A 14,640-nucleotide genomic window follows, 5' to 3' on the forward strand; every position below is an offset into this window, starting at 1 on the left:
GTGATCCCATTTTATAGTGGAAGAAACAGGTTCAGAGAAGCAACGCCAGGAGGCTCCAGTCACACAGTGATGCCAAGGAGGGCTGGCGTCTCACACCCACACCGCGATGACCTCCCCAGCTCTGCCCACCCCTCAATACACAAGTCGGTACCTCGAGAACATCCCGACACCCCCCGCTTTCCCCCAGAGACTTTCCGCCTGCAGGGCCGCCTCTGGCTCAGCAGGGCTCTGAGCCAAACACTTTACCCCATGACGGTTTAATCAGATTTCCTCAGTGACCCCCTGAGGTAGAACCTCGCACTTTCCCCATTGTGTACAACTGAGGACAGTGAGGCTCAGACAGAGAAATTGCTGGTCCAAGGTCCCACAGCTGGGAAGCAGCGAAACCTAACTCTTGAGCTGGGCAGATTCCCTTCATGTGGCTGAGGAAGCCCCCAGCCCAGCCTACATTGTGGGTCCCTGTGTCAGGGAGATAAAAATGGACTCTGTTTGCCCAAACAGGACCAAAGTGCCAAAGCATTGGCATGTCTCAAAGCACCAGAGTGTTCCAAAGAACCTTCTGGTCTACTTGTTCTCCTCCCACATCCCCTTATTCTCCACCCATGACAGGGAGCTCACTACCTCTCCAGCAGTTCCATCTGTAATAAAGTCCTCCCTCAGCCCAAGGGAGAGATTGTCCTGTTGCTCCCCCACCAGCCTTCTGCAGCTGGAGATGGGGGGCTGCTCTCAGCGCGGGGAAGCTGGAACATTCAAACACCCTGATCTCGACCTAGGCTGGATGGCCAATTCCCCAGTGCTCAGCCACGGGCCTGGATGTCCTGGGGCCATAGCTCTCGCTCACCCTCAGCCAGGAAGACAAGGAGGGCACGGTGCAGCAGATGCACCCCCAAGCGGCGGCGCCGGGTGGGTGGCCAGCCAGCCACCACTCCATAGCAGTGTCCTTGCTTCTGGTTGGTCAGCGTCTGGATCCCTGGGGAGATTAGGGGTAAGGTCATGAAGGCAGCCTCCAGGAACCCCAGGCAGAAGTATGTGCCAGTAAACCCACTGGGTATTGCCCTCAAGCAGGGATAAATCAATGGAGCAAAATCTGTGCATGTGCAGGTACATAATTGGTGCTCAATAATTGCTCATTGAATGAATGAACAGCCCTGAGGGGCAAGGGGTGAGGGAATCAGTAGATCAAGTGCCCTTCATGTGACCCCCCCCAACCCCACAAGCCAGGCACCTACCTAGAGCATCCACAAGACATGCTTCTCGAGTGTAAGCCTCCACAGCAACCACATGCTGGAAGCAATGCAGGGAGACAACACCGCGACCACTGGCCCAAATGTCTAAGATCTGGCGCACCTTGGGGCAGGCCTGGGGGGAGCCAGGGCAGGGTCAGAGGTCTGCCCCCCAAGTCCCGCTTTCCTCTACCTGCCCGCAGCTGTGCCGCCCCTGCCATGAACCTGGTCCTTATCCTCACACCTGTTTTCCTGGCCACCCTCGGTGGCTAAGGGCCTTCCAGAGGTGGACGTTCGGCCGGGCCCGTGTTCCCTTGCCCACGTAGAAGATGGCGTGGACAAAAATCCGAAGGCATTCAGCCAGTGTCAGTGAGGAGGCTCGGGCTGGAAGGTTCTGAGTCTTCCTAGATGAAGTAGGTGGCTCAGAGAGGGAAAAGTGATGAGAGTCGCCCCAGAGACAGTCTTTAAAGACAGAGCAACCCATGTCCAGTGACCCCTGTTTTATAAAAGGCAGGGTGGGTGGCTGTTCGCCAAGGACACTCAGCAGCTTGAATTGGATCCAATTGCCTTTTATAGATAAAGAAGCTGATGACCAGAGAGGGCCAGTTCCCTTCCTAAGGACACACAGCAGATAAGAACCAATCTCAGAATTTTCCAGTTCCCACTTCTGGGTCATTCCTGTTCCAAGTACCTGGGGTCCAGCAGCAAATATGTGAAGCTGGACTTCATGACCCCCTCCCGCCACCGTCTGGTGGGTTCTGGCCGCTCAAACTGCTTGGCAAGTGCATCCTCATCTGCCTGGGCATCTGGGATACGGCCGGTCCGCAGGGCTTTGGCCAGCTCTGGGCTGTGCCCTGAGAATTCTGGGCCTGGGAGGGGAAACTGAGTCAAGAGAGACAAAGGAAAGGGTGGTTCCCAGAGATGAAGGGAGAAGTAGGTTGCACTGAGAGCCACGGGTCTCCGAGGACTCCTGGAGGCTCCTTGGACTCTGGATACTAACCAGGAGCAGCCTGGGCTTCTTCTAGTGGGCGGAGGTAGTACGGCCGGGTGAAGGACGTGATGGTACCGCGGCTCTTGCCAAGTGCCCGGAGCCCTTGCAGCAGCTCCAGGTCAGACATGGTGGGGCCCGGTGGGCACTGGCAAGAGGGGATGGGGTCCCTGCCACCTGTGGCGCTCGCCTCATCCTCTGTCAGCCAGAGGGCAGCCACATCACTGTCGAGGGACAACTGGTCATCTTTTGGGATGTGGAAGTCAGAGGGTCCAGGCAGTGGTTCCCAAGGGGCACTATGGGCTGGGCTCCTGTCTGGGAAGAACTTGGGGGAGGGGGAGGCATCTGGCAAGGTCAGAGTCAGGGCCTGCAGACGGGCATTTAGTTCTGCTTCCCTGTCCTCCACGAAGGCTCGATGTTCCTGCTGTGGGGTACCCGAAGATCTTGGCACCTTCTGGGAGGGTCGGACACCAGCCCAGGGGGACGTGTGGGCGGTTGGGTCCTCAGCTCCAGAGGCCTCAATCGCGGTGACAAAGGAGGTAACTGAGCTGCAGTCCCAGCGCCCTAGGGGGGACTCCAAGCTGCCATCTGTGTCAGCAATCTCAGGGTGGGCAAGGAGGCTGGGGGGTCCAGGGCCAGCCTCCAGGCTCATGTCCTTGCCATCACCTCTGCCCAGTGTTGTGGAGTCCAGTGTCACACTGGGAGGTGCAGAGGGGCTGATATTGAGCCCCTTTCCCCAAGGGCCTGGGCCTGGAGCAGGGGATAAGAGTGGGAGTCAGAGAGGAGGGGAGGAGGAAGTGAGAGACAGAGATGGAAGTCAGATCAGACAGAAAGAGGCGGCTGCAATCGCAAAGAGGAAGGACAGAGTCGGAGGCAGAGAGACGGACCAGAGACCCTGGTCGTGAAACAGAAACAGTGGGAGAGCGTGGACATCACACACAGAGACCCGCAAAGCTAGATCAGAGGCTAAGCACCCCCAGCCGCACAGGCACCACTCACTGCCAGGCTTTGGCTCGGGCTCGGGCTCTTGGGGGTCTGCCCGGGTCCGTGTCGGGGTCCTGGTCCGAGCCTCCAGCTCCCGCAGGACACGCACACAGTTCTGGTGCCCCTGCTGCTCGGCCAGGTCCAGAGGCCGGAGTCCGTCCTGCACGGGGGCGGTCAGCAGGGGGCGCCCTCTTCCCTCCCTCTCTTCCTCCCTTCCTTCCTCTTTCCCTCCCTCCGGGTTCGCCCTGCTACAAACAGCGCTGGGACCCCCCACCTGGTCGCGCAGCGCGGGGTCCGCTCCCTGGCTCAGCAGCAGCTCCAGGCCGCGGCGACAACCCCAGGCAGCGGCCACGTGCAGCGGTGTCAGCGCCTCGGCCGATCTGGGGCAGGAGAGGAGGAGGGGGTCAGTGGAGGAGGGAACTCGATCTCCGCCCCCACCCTCCGACCCCCCGCCCGGGGCCTTGGCTCTCAGCCCCCATCTCCGCCCTCCAGCCTGAGACACCACACTTGGAACCTAGATCCTGCGCCCTCGGGCCAGGACCCAAACCTCTGCTCTCTGACTCTAGAGCGCCTACCACCAGATCCGAACCTTTGACCCCCATTTGGCCTCAGCGCAACCTCATACCCCACCCTCGGTCTGGTACCCTGCCTCTGCCCTTGGACCCTCAAGATCCCTCCCCAGATTCCCCAAGCTCCGCCCCCGGGCATTGAGTCTGCATCCTTGAACCGTGGGACGCCCTCTCCAGGACTCCCAGGTCTTTCCCTCGGACTCGGGAGACCCCTCTCCTTCGCGGAAGAGCTGCCCGGAGCCCAGACCCTGCCTCACCGAGTGTTGGGGTCCCCGCCTCGGCGCAGCAGGGCCTCGAGGCAACACAGACTCCGCGGGTGCTGGGCTCTGGCCGCCAGGTGCATGGCCGCCGCGCCATCCTCGAGCACCAGGTTGGGGTCAGCACCACGGCGCAGCAGCTCCTCCACTGCCCTAAGGACAGAGGGTCAGAGTGGACCGCGACACTCGCCCCCTACCCCTGGCCCGCCCACCCCGTGCCCTGCCCTCACCGCAACTCCTCCTCCCGCAGCGCCGCCCGCAGCCGCCGCGCCAGGCCTGTCGCCGAGCCCATGCCCCGGCGGTCCCCCAGACCAGCTGCCGGGCCTGTCGATTTCCAACTTCCCGCGGCGCCCTTGTGCGCACGCGCCTCTCCGCCCCTCGGCCCGGGTCCCCGCACCCCGGCGCAGTGCAGTGTCCCCAGCCAGGCTGACCCGCGCCGCATTGTCGTCCACATCTAGGTTCAGGAGCTCTAATGCTGGCCCGAGCCTGCGACACCAAGTAGTGCCCAGGCAGGGCTAGGGGCAGCCGATAAGGGCCCGGTAGGGTGGAGGTCGTCGTGTGCCGTTATCTCTCAAAACCCCGTAAACACTAACACAGCCTGCTGGAAGGGGTGGAGCTACGCTCCCGGGGCCGATGGTGCCCACAAGGCATTAGGTCTTCCGGAACCATCTGCAGAGGCGGCCTCCATTAGCGCACGCAGCCCTGATAGTATGTTAGGCTTCAATTAATAGCTCCCTCCTGCAGTAGCTCTGTGTTGCCCATTTTCAGTTCCGCGGAGTCGGGAGTCCATTACTTTGGAGCCCTGGGCCTCTTAGGGCTTTAGTTTCCCCATATGCAAAATGGGAGAATAATCCTTTCCAGGCTGGTGTGAAGTTGAACGAGGGGCCTGGCACACAGGTGCCTAATAAATCTTCATGGGAAGGAAAAGCTGTTTCTCGATAAAGCTATTTTCGTTTGATAAGGAACTGAGAAAACCTAGCTGGTAAGCTTTTTTTCACAATTGCTCATCATCCAGTAAGATAGTTGAGTGATGTACCTGTTTTATCTGTCTCCCTTCCTCTGGGGAGCACCCACACTATTTCCTGATGGAACTATAAACCTCCCTTCCCAGAGAAGCTTGATGGAGTCCTGGCCAATCAGAGTGTACCACAGCTCTGGCCCATGACTGGCCCAATGCAAGGTTATATGACCTAGGCAAGGCCAGTCATAAGGGGTGCTGGGAGAGCCCTCACTTCACCTGGGTTGGGATTTGGGGAGCAGTCACAGCCATCTCACCCCTTTCCACGGGTTGGGAGGAAAGCAAGGCACACTGAACACCAACCATGCAGGGTATTTCAGCCCTCCCCAATGGCAATGTCAGAGCACCTGGATACAGCAAAGCCTGAAGCTGCACCATGGCTTCTTATCCACAAGAACCAAGCCATTCTCCTTTCTGCTCAGTGGGTGGGTTTTCTATCACTTGCAACAAAAAAGATTCCAATTAACACAAGTTGACTGTTGTGGACCTGGGTTAGGGATTCTCAGATTTTTATTTTGATGACAAAAATCACACAGGGCACAACAAGAATCACAACTGAAAAACTGGGAGTGGGATATGGGCTGGGAAACATAGGGAACGGGTGTCCAGAGCCCCTGGGATGCTTCCTGGAATCCTAGGTTTCCTCCAGGGCTCCCCAGGTGCCTTGGATACCTCCTAGACCTCCCTCTGGGGGTCCCACAGAGCCCAGTGTGAGAACCAGCATTCTCGGCCAAGTGTTTCATCGTACTAGAAGGTTGGATGTACAGGGATGGTTCAGACGGTGGCCTCAACCTCGGAGGCTTCGTCGTCCTCCTCCAGCAGGCTGTAGGAGGCATGGCTTTGGCAGGGCCGCTGCAGTGGGTGCGCCAGAAGCTTGGCCATACAGTTGTGCAGCTCAAGGGCTGGCCCAGCCAGCGCCACCTCGTACTTATAGCTGGTACCCTTGGTATCCAGGCTTCCCATGAAGGCAAACATGTCCTATGGGGCCAAGGAAGGGCTGTTCAGGCAGAGGTTCCCCTGACAGGCCCTCCCTGTCCTGGAGGGCCTCCCAGGAGGGGGCCTCAGGAATGGGTTCCGAAGGGTAAAGAGGAGTTTGCAAGGCAGAAAACACTCCCACATTCAGCAAACATTTCCTGTCACCCACTCAATGCTAGGGACCCCAAGAGGTCTCAGTGCTGGAGCCCCTAGTCTGGAGAGGCACAGTCGGATACAATGACCCCAGCCCCCATGCTGATCTACCTTGAGGAGCAGGGAAGTTTTCTCCAAGTAGGGACTTCCCGTTTGGGTACTGAAGTATAAGTAGGAGCTGGGCTCAACCCCCTCTGCTCACAGCTGGGTAAAGTGAGGCTCAGAGAGATAAGTGGCCGACTCGAGATGCCACAACTAGTTCAGGGCTGGGATGTAAAGGACCAGCAGAGCCTGGCAAGGCAGGGAGGGAAGTGTGCTCCAGGCAAAGGACACAGAGAAAGCGAAGGCAGGAAGAGAGAGAAGCAGGGGGCGCTGGGGATGAGGTGGACAGGACCTTACATGCTCATGGGCCACTGTCCCAACAGCCCCATTAGCTCACTGAAGACATGTGGGAAATGGTAGTTGAATGACCATGATCCAGCAGGACCAGGAATGCTAAGGAGAAGACTAATGGCAGAGCAGTGCGTGGGTGGGCAGGGACGGGTGACTTCCCTCCTCCTGATGCCAGGAGAGCACAGGTGCCTCTAAGCCTGTTGCCAGGTACCACTGTGCCAGAGACACACTGTGTGACCCTGGCCTAGTTGCTGGCCCTCTCTGAGCCTGTTTTCCCTCAGCAAAGATCATGAACTAGGGGGCTGGCATTAAATGCCCTGAAGTCCCTTAGTGATTCAAAGCCCCCCTTTCCCTCAAGGCCGGGGCAGGTGGGTTCGGAGCCATCCCATCTGCACCTACATCCGCCTGCCACCCACACCCACAGCAGCCTCTCACCTTCCAACTCATCTCCTCCTCCTTCTCGTCGGTGCCGTTGTGGATGTAAACAACATCAAAGAAGAAATACGGGCACTGGAACATTTTCTGCAGGGGAAGAAAGCCAGCCTTTGGGACTTTGGTCACCCCATGCCCCCATGATCACAATTCCCCAGCTACTGCCCAAGACTCTGGGAACCTGACTCTAGGCACCCCAGCTCCTGTGGTCAGGAAGTCTCTCCTAGTGTCTAACCACCATCGTGCTGGCTGTAGGCATCCCTCCCTCTCCCAGGCCTCCCTCACCTTCATGGGCTCCGTAAGGGAGAACTGGGGCTGGCAGGGTGGACGACTATAGACCAGGATGGTTCGGACCACGTACGGCGGTGGAATCGTCTGCACATTCTCTGTGACTGGCAACTCGGTCTTCTGCTGGCTGCGCAGCAGGGATGGGGGACAGGTCAGAGCACACCCTGGTAGCCCACCCCTATTGTCACGCTCAGAGAGCCCAGCTCCTCACCGCGTATGTGAGGCCCCACCTGACCCCTCCCAAGTTCACTGTTGCCTCTGAGCCTTCCCACATGCTGTTCCCTCTGCCCCAGCACCTCCCCAGCTTCGCCTTTCTGCCTGACCTCTCCTGCTCCATCAGAGGTTTTGCTGACCCCAAAGCTAGGGCCTGCTCAGGCCACCCACAGCATCCTGAGCGTCCCCCATCACTGTGTTGAGCTGGACCTGCCCTACCAGGCCAGGAGACTCTGAGGCAGGGACCACATCTTATAGGCAAAGTCAGTGCCCAGTTTCCCACTCAGCCACATATGGTTCTCACATTGAGTACAGGGCACTAGGCAGACAGAGGGCTAATGTCCTTAATATGTAAAAAACAAATCTGATCACCAACAAGAAAAAAGCCGACATCCCCCTAGAAAAATAGGTAAAGGGAATAAATAGACAAATTACTGAAGGAATACTGAATGGCTTAAAAATGAATGAAAAGAAAAGCACAGCAAAGTAAGATGTGGCCTCTTCGCACCTATCAGATGGGCAGAACTTTCAGCCGTATGATCAACCCGGGTGCTGGGGGAGGTAAACAGGGTTAATTTCCTGGGAAAGTGCTTTGGCAAAGTCTAGCAAAATTAAAAACACACACCACCTTGTTCCAGCCTGTTCTCCATTAGGAATTTACCCCATAGATTCACTCGCAAAATCTGCTGAGATGGGCAAAACAAGCTCCTTGGCTACCATCAAGGGGCTGGCAAAAACAGGGCTTAGAATACTTGGGCCCACAAGCTAAGAACCTTTTTCATTTTTAAATGGTTGGGAAGAAAGAAAACCAAAAGGAGAGTATTTTGTGACAATCAGAAATGTGAAATTCAAATTTGTGCCTGCAAATAAAATTTTATTGGCACACAGCCACGCCCACTTGCGTACCTATGGTCTGTGGCTGCTTTCTAATTAAAATGGGCAGAGTCTGGTTGCCAAGACAGAGACGATGTGGCCAACAAAGTCAAAAATATTTACTACCTGGTCCTTTAAAGAAAAAGTTGGCTGCCTCCAGGTTAAAAGAAAATAGTGGAGGGACTTCCCTGGTGGTCCAGTGGTTAAGAATCCGCCTACCAATGCAGGGGACACGGGTTTGATCCCTGGTCTGGGAAGATCCCACATGCTGCGGAGCAACTAAGCCCGTGCACCACAACTACTGAGCCCACGCGCCACAACTACTGAGCCCATGCATTGCAACTACTGAAGCCCAAGTGCTCTAGGGCCCGCGTGCTGCAATTACTGAAGCCCATGCGCCTAGAGCTCATGCTCCGCAGCAAGAGAAGCCACTGTAATGAGAAGCCCGTGCACTGCAACAAAGAGTAGCCCCCGCTTGCCGCAACTAGAGAAAACCTACACGCAGCTATGAAGACCCAGCGCAACAGTCAATCAATCAATCAATCAATAAGAAAGTAGTGGAGAACCACTGGGCTGTCAGAGAATAACACAGAGGGCGAGATGTGAGAAGGAACCTCTTTTGCAAAAATGCTTCCAGACAGGTAAGTGAGCAACTGATCCAGGGAGAAAGGGTGAGAAAGGAAGGCTTTAGGCCTCTCTAAAGGACTATTTCTGGGCTGTTTGGAGCTTTTACCCAGAAGGGGTTCTTCTCTTCAAAGGTGAACAATAATTTCCCCATGGGGGACTTACATGAGGCTGAAGAGACCTTCCAGATCTGGTGGGAATGCTAAGGAGAGCAGAGCAGCGCATAGGTGGGCAGGGGTGGGTGGCTTCCCTCCTGATGCTGGGAGAGCGCAGGTGCCTCTGAGCCGGTTGCCAGGACACACGCTGTGTGACCCTGTCCCAGTCGCTTGCCCTCTCTGAGCCTGTTTTCCCTCAGCACAGATCATGAACTAGGGGGCTGGCATCATCAGATGCCCTGAAGGCCCTTAGTGATTCAAAGCCCCCTTTCCCTCAGGGCTAGGGCCATTCTCCTCACAAAGAAAGAGCTATGGGTGTCCCTGTCCCCCTCCCCTCATTACTGTTTTCTTTGTAACTCACAAGGATCATATTATATTTAAGTTCTGGGCTGCAGTGTGCCTTTAATGTTCAAATTAATATAAAATGTGCTATGCCCAGGTTGAAGGGGCTGTAGCAATGATTGTGACTTTTCAGTCACATACGGCCACTTGCTGAGCACTGACTGTGTACTTAGCCCTTCATAAAGTGTTCCCAAAGTGGATGCATTTTTGACATCCAGAGTCCAAATCAGCTGTTTTTGCTTCTGTACTCTGACTTTATCTTCACAGCGACCCTGTGGGGTAGGAGGTTTTGTGGCTCTCATTTTACAGACGAAGAAACTGAGGCTCAAGAGGCGTGGCTGGCCCAAGCCTGATGCGGCAGAGCTGGGATCTAGACCTGAGCCCGGCCGAGCCAGGCCACTCCCCGGGGCTCCCTGTGTGGAAAGGATACTGAAGGTGGAGCAGGAGGCCGTCTCCAGGTCGTAGAGGCAGCTGCAGAGTTCTCGGGGATCAGAGGTCAGGCCGGAGAGCTGCAGGGAAGCATGGGACTCAGCGAGGTGCTCCCTCAGCCCCAGGGGACCCGAGGGCACCCAGCCCTGCCCCAGCCTCACCCAGGCGGTGTCATCGTTCACCACCACCAGCGCGAACTCGTGGCTCTTGTCAATCTTGTGTTTTGTCCGCACGAACATCTCGATCATTTTCTGGGAGACGTTGAGGGCATTGGTTTTGGAGCTGGGGAGAGCCAGAGAGTGACCGGGTAGTTAAGGCCCAGGTCATGCGGCAGTGGGGGTGGCAGAGCCCAGCCGCGAACCCAGCCTAGCTGACCCCTCTCCAGCTCTTGCCCTCTCCGATGGGTCCCTCTGGCCAGCCTGGGTCTCACATCTGATCTGTGGGAGGCACCCCACCTTTGCTCAGCCGCGGGTCATCACGAGTGCCAGGGAGGGAAAGGCGGGCTCGTCCTCAGGCCCCATCCAGGCCCTGCTGCCTGACCCCAGTGAGACTTAGCTGCTCAGGGGCAAGGGTTTTGGAGTCAGCCAGGCCTTGGTCTGAATCTGGCTCTGCCCATTTGCTGGGAGGCCTCGGGCAAGTCATTTTGCTTCTTGAGTTTCCGAGTCATGGCTGTGACCTGGGTGGCGTGTGATAGCTCTCAAGTGCTTAGAACAGAGCCCCGATGGGCCGCAGCTGTATCATTACCAGTTATCATTGCTACTCTCCAATACCGCCAGGCCCCAGGGGTGAGTCTGAGAGAGACAGCCCTGCATTTGTTGGGCTGGGCCCTTCCCAGCCATAGCTGCAAGCTCAAGCCCCCAAATATCCCTCTCACCTATTTAATGACTCCAGCTTTGGCAGCGACATTTCCTCCGACAGGTCCAGGCAGATGATCTGCAATGAAGGTGAAGGGTGGTGAGAGCTGTGACCAGCAGCACCTGGCGACTGAACATTAATGCAGGCCTCCACGCCCCTCTGCTGGCCCTCTCCAAGCAGCCCCACTGGAAAAGGCCATATGATGACCCCCAATTCCCAGCCAAGCCATCCACTTTAGAAGGAGGCAGCTGAGGGAAAAGAGCACTGGACTAGGAGTCCAGGTTGATGAGTGAACAAACAAACCAGAGAACATTTAACACAGAAACAAGAAAACACGGGAATAGTGGGATGAATTGTGGCTCTCTAAAAGATATATCCACCTGGGACTTCCCTGGTGGCGCGGTGGTTAGGAATCTGCCTGCCAAGGCAGGGGACACGGGTTCGAGCCCTGGTCCGGGAAGATCCCACATGCCGCAGAGCAACTAAGCCCGTGCGCCACAACTACTGAAGCCCGCACGCCTAGAGCCTGTGCTCCACAACAAGAGAAGCCTCCGCAATGAGAAGCCTGCGCACCACAACGAAGAGAAGACCCCGCTCGCCGCAACTAGAGAAAGTTTGCACGCAGCAACAGACCCAATGTAGCCAAAGATCAATAAATAAATTTAAAAGATATATCCACCTGGAACCTCAGAATGTGAATTTATTTGGAATTAGGGTCTTTGCTGATGCAATTAAGGTAAAGATCTTGAGATAAGATCATTCTGATCTAAGAACAAGTGTCCTTATAAAAGAAAAGACTGGGGACTTCCCTGGCGGTCCAGTGGTTAAGACTCTGCGCTTCCACTGCAAGGGGCACGGGTTCGATCCCTGGTCAGGGAACTAAGATCCCGCATGCCACTCGGCCAAAAAAAACAAAACAAAAAAAGAAAGAAAAAAAGAAAAGAGAAGACTGGGAGACACAGAGGGGAAGGCTATGTGAAGACGGAGACAGAGATTGCAGTGATGCAGCCACAAGCCAAGGAACAACTGGAGCCACCAGAGGCTGGAAGAGTCAAGGAAGCCTCCTCCCCTAGAGCCTCCAGAGGGAATGTGACACGTTCATTTCAGACTTCTGGCATCTGGAACTGTGAGAAAATGAGTTTCTGTTGTTTTAAGCCACCGAGTTTGTGATAACTTGTTGTGGCAGCCCTAGGAGACTAGAACGAAGAGAACGTTTTCCAGAGCGGATCCTAAAAGACGATGTGTAACCCAAGGTTCCCTAACACCTCGAAGCCACTGGTCAAGACCCTCACTTACCACTTTCTCTGGACAGTTGACCCTTGGCGTCCGCACCTGGACCTCTGGGGCTGGTGGAGGCACCTGCCACGGCTTGGGACCGGCTCCGGGAGGGTTGGCGGTCCCGTCGTCAGCACTGGCCGCCTCACCCTCGCCCTCGCTGCGGCTGCCCACACTGGCCTGGGCCCCCAGCGCCCGGTCCTCAGCCCCCTCAGGGTTGGAGCGAGTGCGGGGTCTGGGCTCAGCTGACTGCTCCTCTTCCTCCTCCTCCTCCTCTTCAGTGGGACTGCTGGGCTCCGCCACCTCCATGGCTCCTGAGTGGCTGGATGGAGCAGGTATGGGGGAAGCCAGGATCCTTCCCTTAGGGGTTTTAAAAGCATTTGGTTATTGGGCAGGAGAACAGGGCATGAGTCGCTTACTGACAATAAGAGTAACTCCTCTCAGGGCCTCAGTTTCCTCATCTGTAGGATGGGTGCCTTTAACACTTATCAGCCCAGCATCCACTCTGACTCGAGATAACAGTCTCCCATTTTTTTTCTGTGGGGCTAACCCCTCCCCTCCCCCTTTTGGCTAGTGAGCCACTGTGAATGGCTCAGAGATAGGGACATGACCCAACACACGCCAGTGAGGGGCAGCTCTGAGACTTCCAATAGTGCTGTTAGAGAAAAGGAACTCGTCAGTGTTGCAAAGCTGCGAAGTTACAAGTCGAGAGCTGCTGGGAGCCTCTTTTGCCTCCAAGAGGGAAAACAGAGCTTGCCTATAGTGATGCTCACCCAAAAAACGACAGATACACTTCTGAGCACCTGAATCCAGCTATGCCTAAATTCCCTTTCTTGCTTAAACCAGATTGAGTTGGGTTTTTTGTTACCTGAAACTGAAGACGTCTTGGTGAATAAAAGAATAATAACTTCCAGGGTTCTCTCCTCCGCAGTGGAGCGCTGGCTGCCTAGGGGGTGTCTGCACACGGAAGGGGAGCAGATCTGGTGTTACAATTCCTTTGAGGAAAAACAGGACGCCAGTGGAACGGTTTGCCCATCTGGGCAACGGGTGCGGGCTGCCGGGGATGGTCTCTGAGCCTTGCAGTCCCCACAACCTCTAAGGAAAACAAAGCTTAGCTGCAGCAAGAGGGATGGAGGCTAGACTGCAGGAGAAACCAGAGCTGAAGGCGGAAGCCTCAGGGCAAGCGAGGGGCTGAATTTCTGGGGCTAGGGAAGTTGGGCCTCTAGGGACGGATCCCGCACGCTTTCACCACCCAACTCCTGCTCACCGTAGCCTGAGCCTCCCTCCGACTCAGCTGGCGACTCGCTAGGAAGCCGCCGTCTTTAGCAGCCGGAAGTGGTACGGCGCGGCCGCCACGCCTCCTGGGAAATGTAGTTCAGCAGGCCGCAGGCCTAGAGGAGAGATGTATGGGACGAGGCTGGAGAGCCTTGGAAGCTGATAGGCTGATACTGTTCTAGGAGGTGGGGTTTGGATTGCGATAGACTGGAGCGGAACTGAGGGGGCGAGATCTGGAATGTGATTGGCTAAAGTCAGATAAGGCGGAGCTTTTATGTTTCTGGCAGATTCGGGCTGCGCGGGTTAGCGTTTTTACCATAACGAGGCAGCGTGGAGTTGCGCTTTCAATGGGATAGGCTCAGAAAGATGGAGAAGTCCTAGTTTGCAGTGTGATTAAACTTAGCGGGACTGAATTGGGTGGGATTTAGAAGAGGTGGGGCTGATTGGTAATTAATAGAGTTGACTGAACCTCAGTGAGGGGTTTTTGCGGCAGAGGTGGGCGGGGTCCAGAGCCCAAGGGCCCTCCCAATTATTTAATTCTGCTCCTTATTTCACAATTATTTGCAAAAAATAAAAAATACTAAGCCAGAACTATTTCAAACCACCCTTCTTCATGCACACTTCTCCCTTCAGCTCCATAACCATTTAAAAACTGAGCCTCAGTTTCTTTATTTGTTGAAGTCTGCTAAGCCTGTCCACCTCAGCCAGGCTCTGGTTCAGTGACAGCCCAGAGGGGCTGTGGAAAATGAGCCTTGAAGGATGGAGAATTTTCTAGAAAAACAGGAAGAAGTTCATTCCAGGCAGAAGGAACCGCCTGGGCAAAAGTCTGGAGGCTTTGAAGAGCCTTGGAGTGGTGGAACCTCTCACAGGTTAATATGGCCAGAGCAGAAGCTAAGAGTGAGAATTTCAATGCCCCGGGTACCCTCAAGTCAGAGAATTGCAACTTCTCTCGCTACTACCTTTGCGGACACAGAAACAGGAAGATTCAGCCTCATAGCTTCAGTCAGTGGGACCAGGAAGATTCAGGCTATCCCAGGCTCTGCACAGTTTACACAGAAGTGCAGAAGGAAGGAAGGTGTGTTTCAGGCAGAGGTTAAGGCATGGCCAAAGGCACCAGGGTGTGAGAGAACTGAGAAACTTCAGCGGTTCACAGAGGAGGTTATAGCGGCTAGAGTGTGGAGTACACATTGGTGCCAGCCGCAGGCATAATTTTTTTAAAGACCTTGAATGCCAGGCTGAAGAGCTTGAAATGTTTCCCAAGGGCAATGGGGAGCTATGGAGGGTGTATGAGCCAGGTAGGTGAACAGTGAGATCTCTGC

At 55.7% G+C, this 14,640-nt stretch overlaps 2 protein-coding genes across 4 annotated transcripts; both read right to left on the reverse strand.

The window, feature by feature from the left end:
• Positions 1–797: 797 nt before the first annotated feature.
• ANKLE1 (ankyrin repeat and LEM domain containing 1) lies at positions 798–4,475 on the reverse strand. Its single transcript, XM_061188671.1, has 9 exons — positions 4,252–4,475; positions 4,022–4,174; positions 3,470–3,575; positions 3,204–3,355; positions 2,224–2,927; positions 1,915–2,092; positions 1,468–1,627; positions 1,230–1,359; positions 798–970 (listed from the first exon to the last, which is right to left on the reverse strand). Exons 1-9 carry the CDS (start codon positions 4,473–4,475, stop codon positions 798–800), a joined length of 1,980 nt encoding a protein of 659 aa, XP_061044654.1.
• Positions 4,476–5,511: 1,036 nt separating this feature from the next.
• Positions 5,512–13,418, reverse strand: BABAM1 (BRISC and BRCA1 A complex member 1). 3 transcript variants are annotated; one of them, XM_061188675.1, is made up of 10 exons: positions 13,314–13,418; positions 12,915–13,003; positions 12,068–12,406; positions 10,791–10,849; positions 10,078–10,198; positions 9,918–9,996; positions 9,156–9,180; positions 7,278–7,407; positions 6,996–7,082; positions 5,512–6,017 (listed from the first exon to the last, which is right to left on the reverse strand). In XM_061188675.1, the coding sequence occupies exons 3-10, from the start codon at positions 12,353–12,355 to the stop codon at positions 5,814–5,816; spliced, it is 993 nt and encodes a 330-aa protein (XP_061044658.1). In that variant the 5' UTR covers positions 12,356–12,406; positions 12,915–13,003; positions 13,314–13,418; the 3' UTR covers positions 5,512–5,813. The 3 variants fall into 3 exon arrangements, with proteins under 3 accessions (XP_061044658.1, XP_061044659.1, XP_061044660.1); XM_061188676.1 differs by having other exon boundaries at positions 12,915–13,041; positions 13,314–13,391; XM_061188677.1 differs by having other exon boundaries at positions 12,915–13,141; positions 13,314–13,382.
• Positions 13,419–14,640: the final 1,222 nt, after the last annotated feature.

This window comes from Eubalaena glacialis, chromosome 4 (genome assembly GCF_028564815.1).
Source record: "Eubalaena glacialis isolate mEubGla1 chromosome 4, mEubGla1.1.hap2.+ XY, whole genome shotgun sequence".
Lineage (NCBI taxonomy): Eukaryota > Metazoa > Chordata > Mammalia > Artiodactyla > Balaenidae > Eubalaena > Eubalaena glacialis.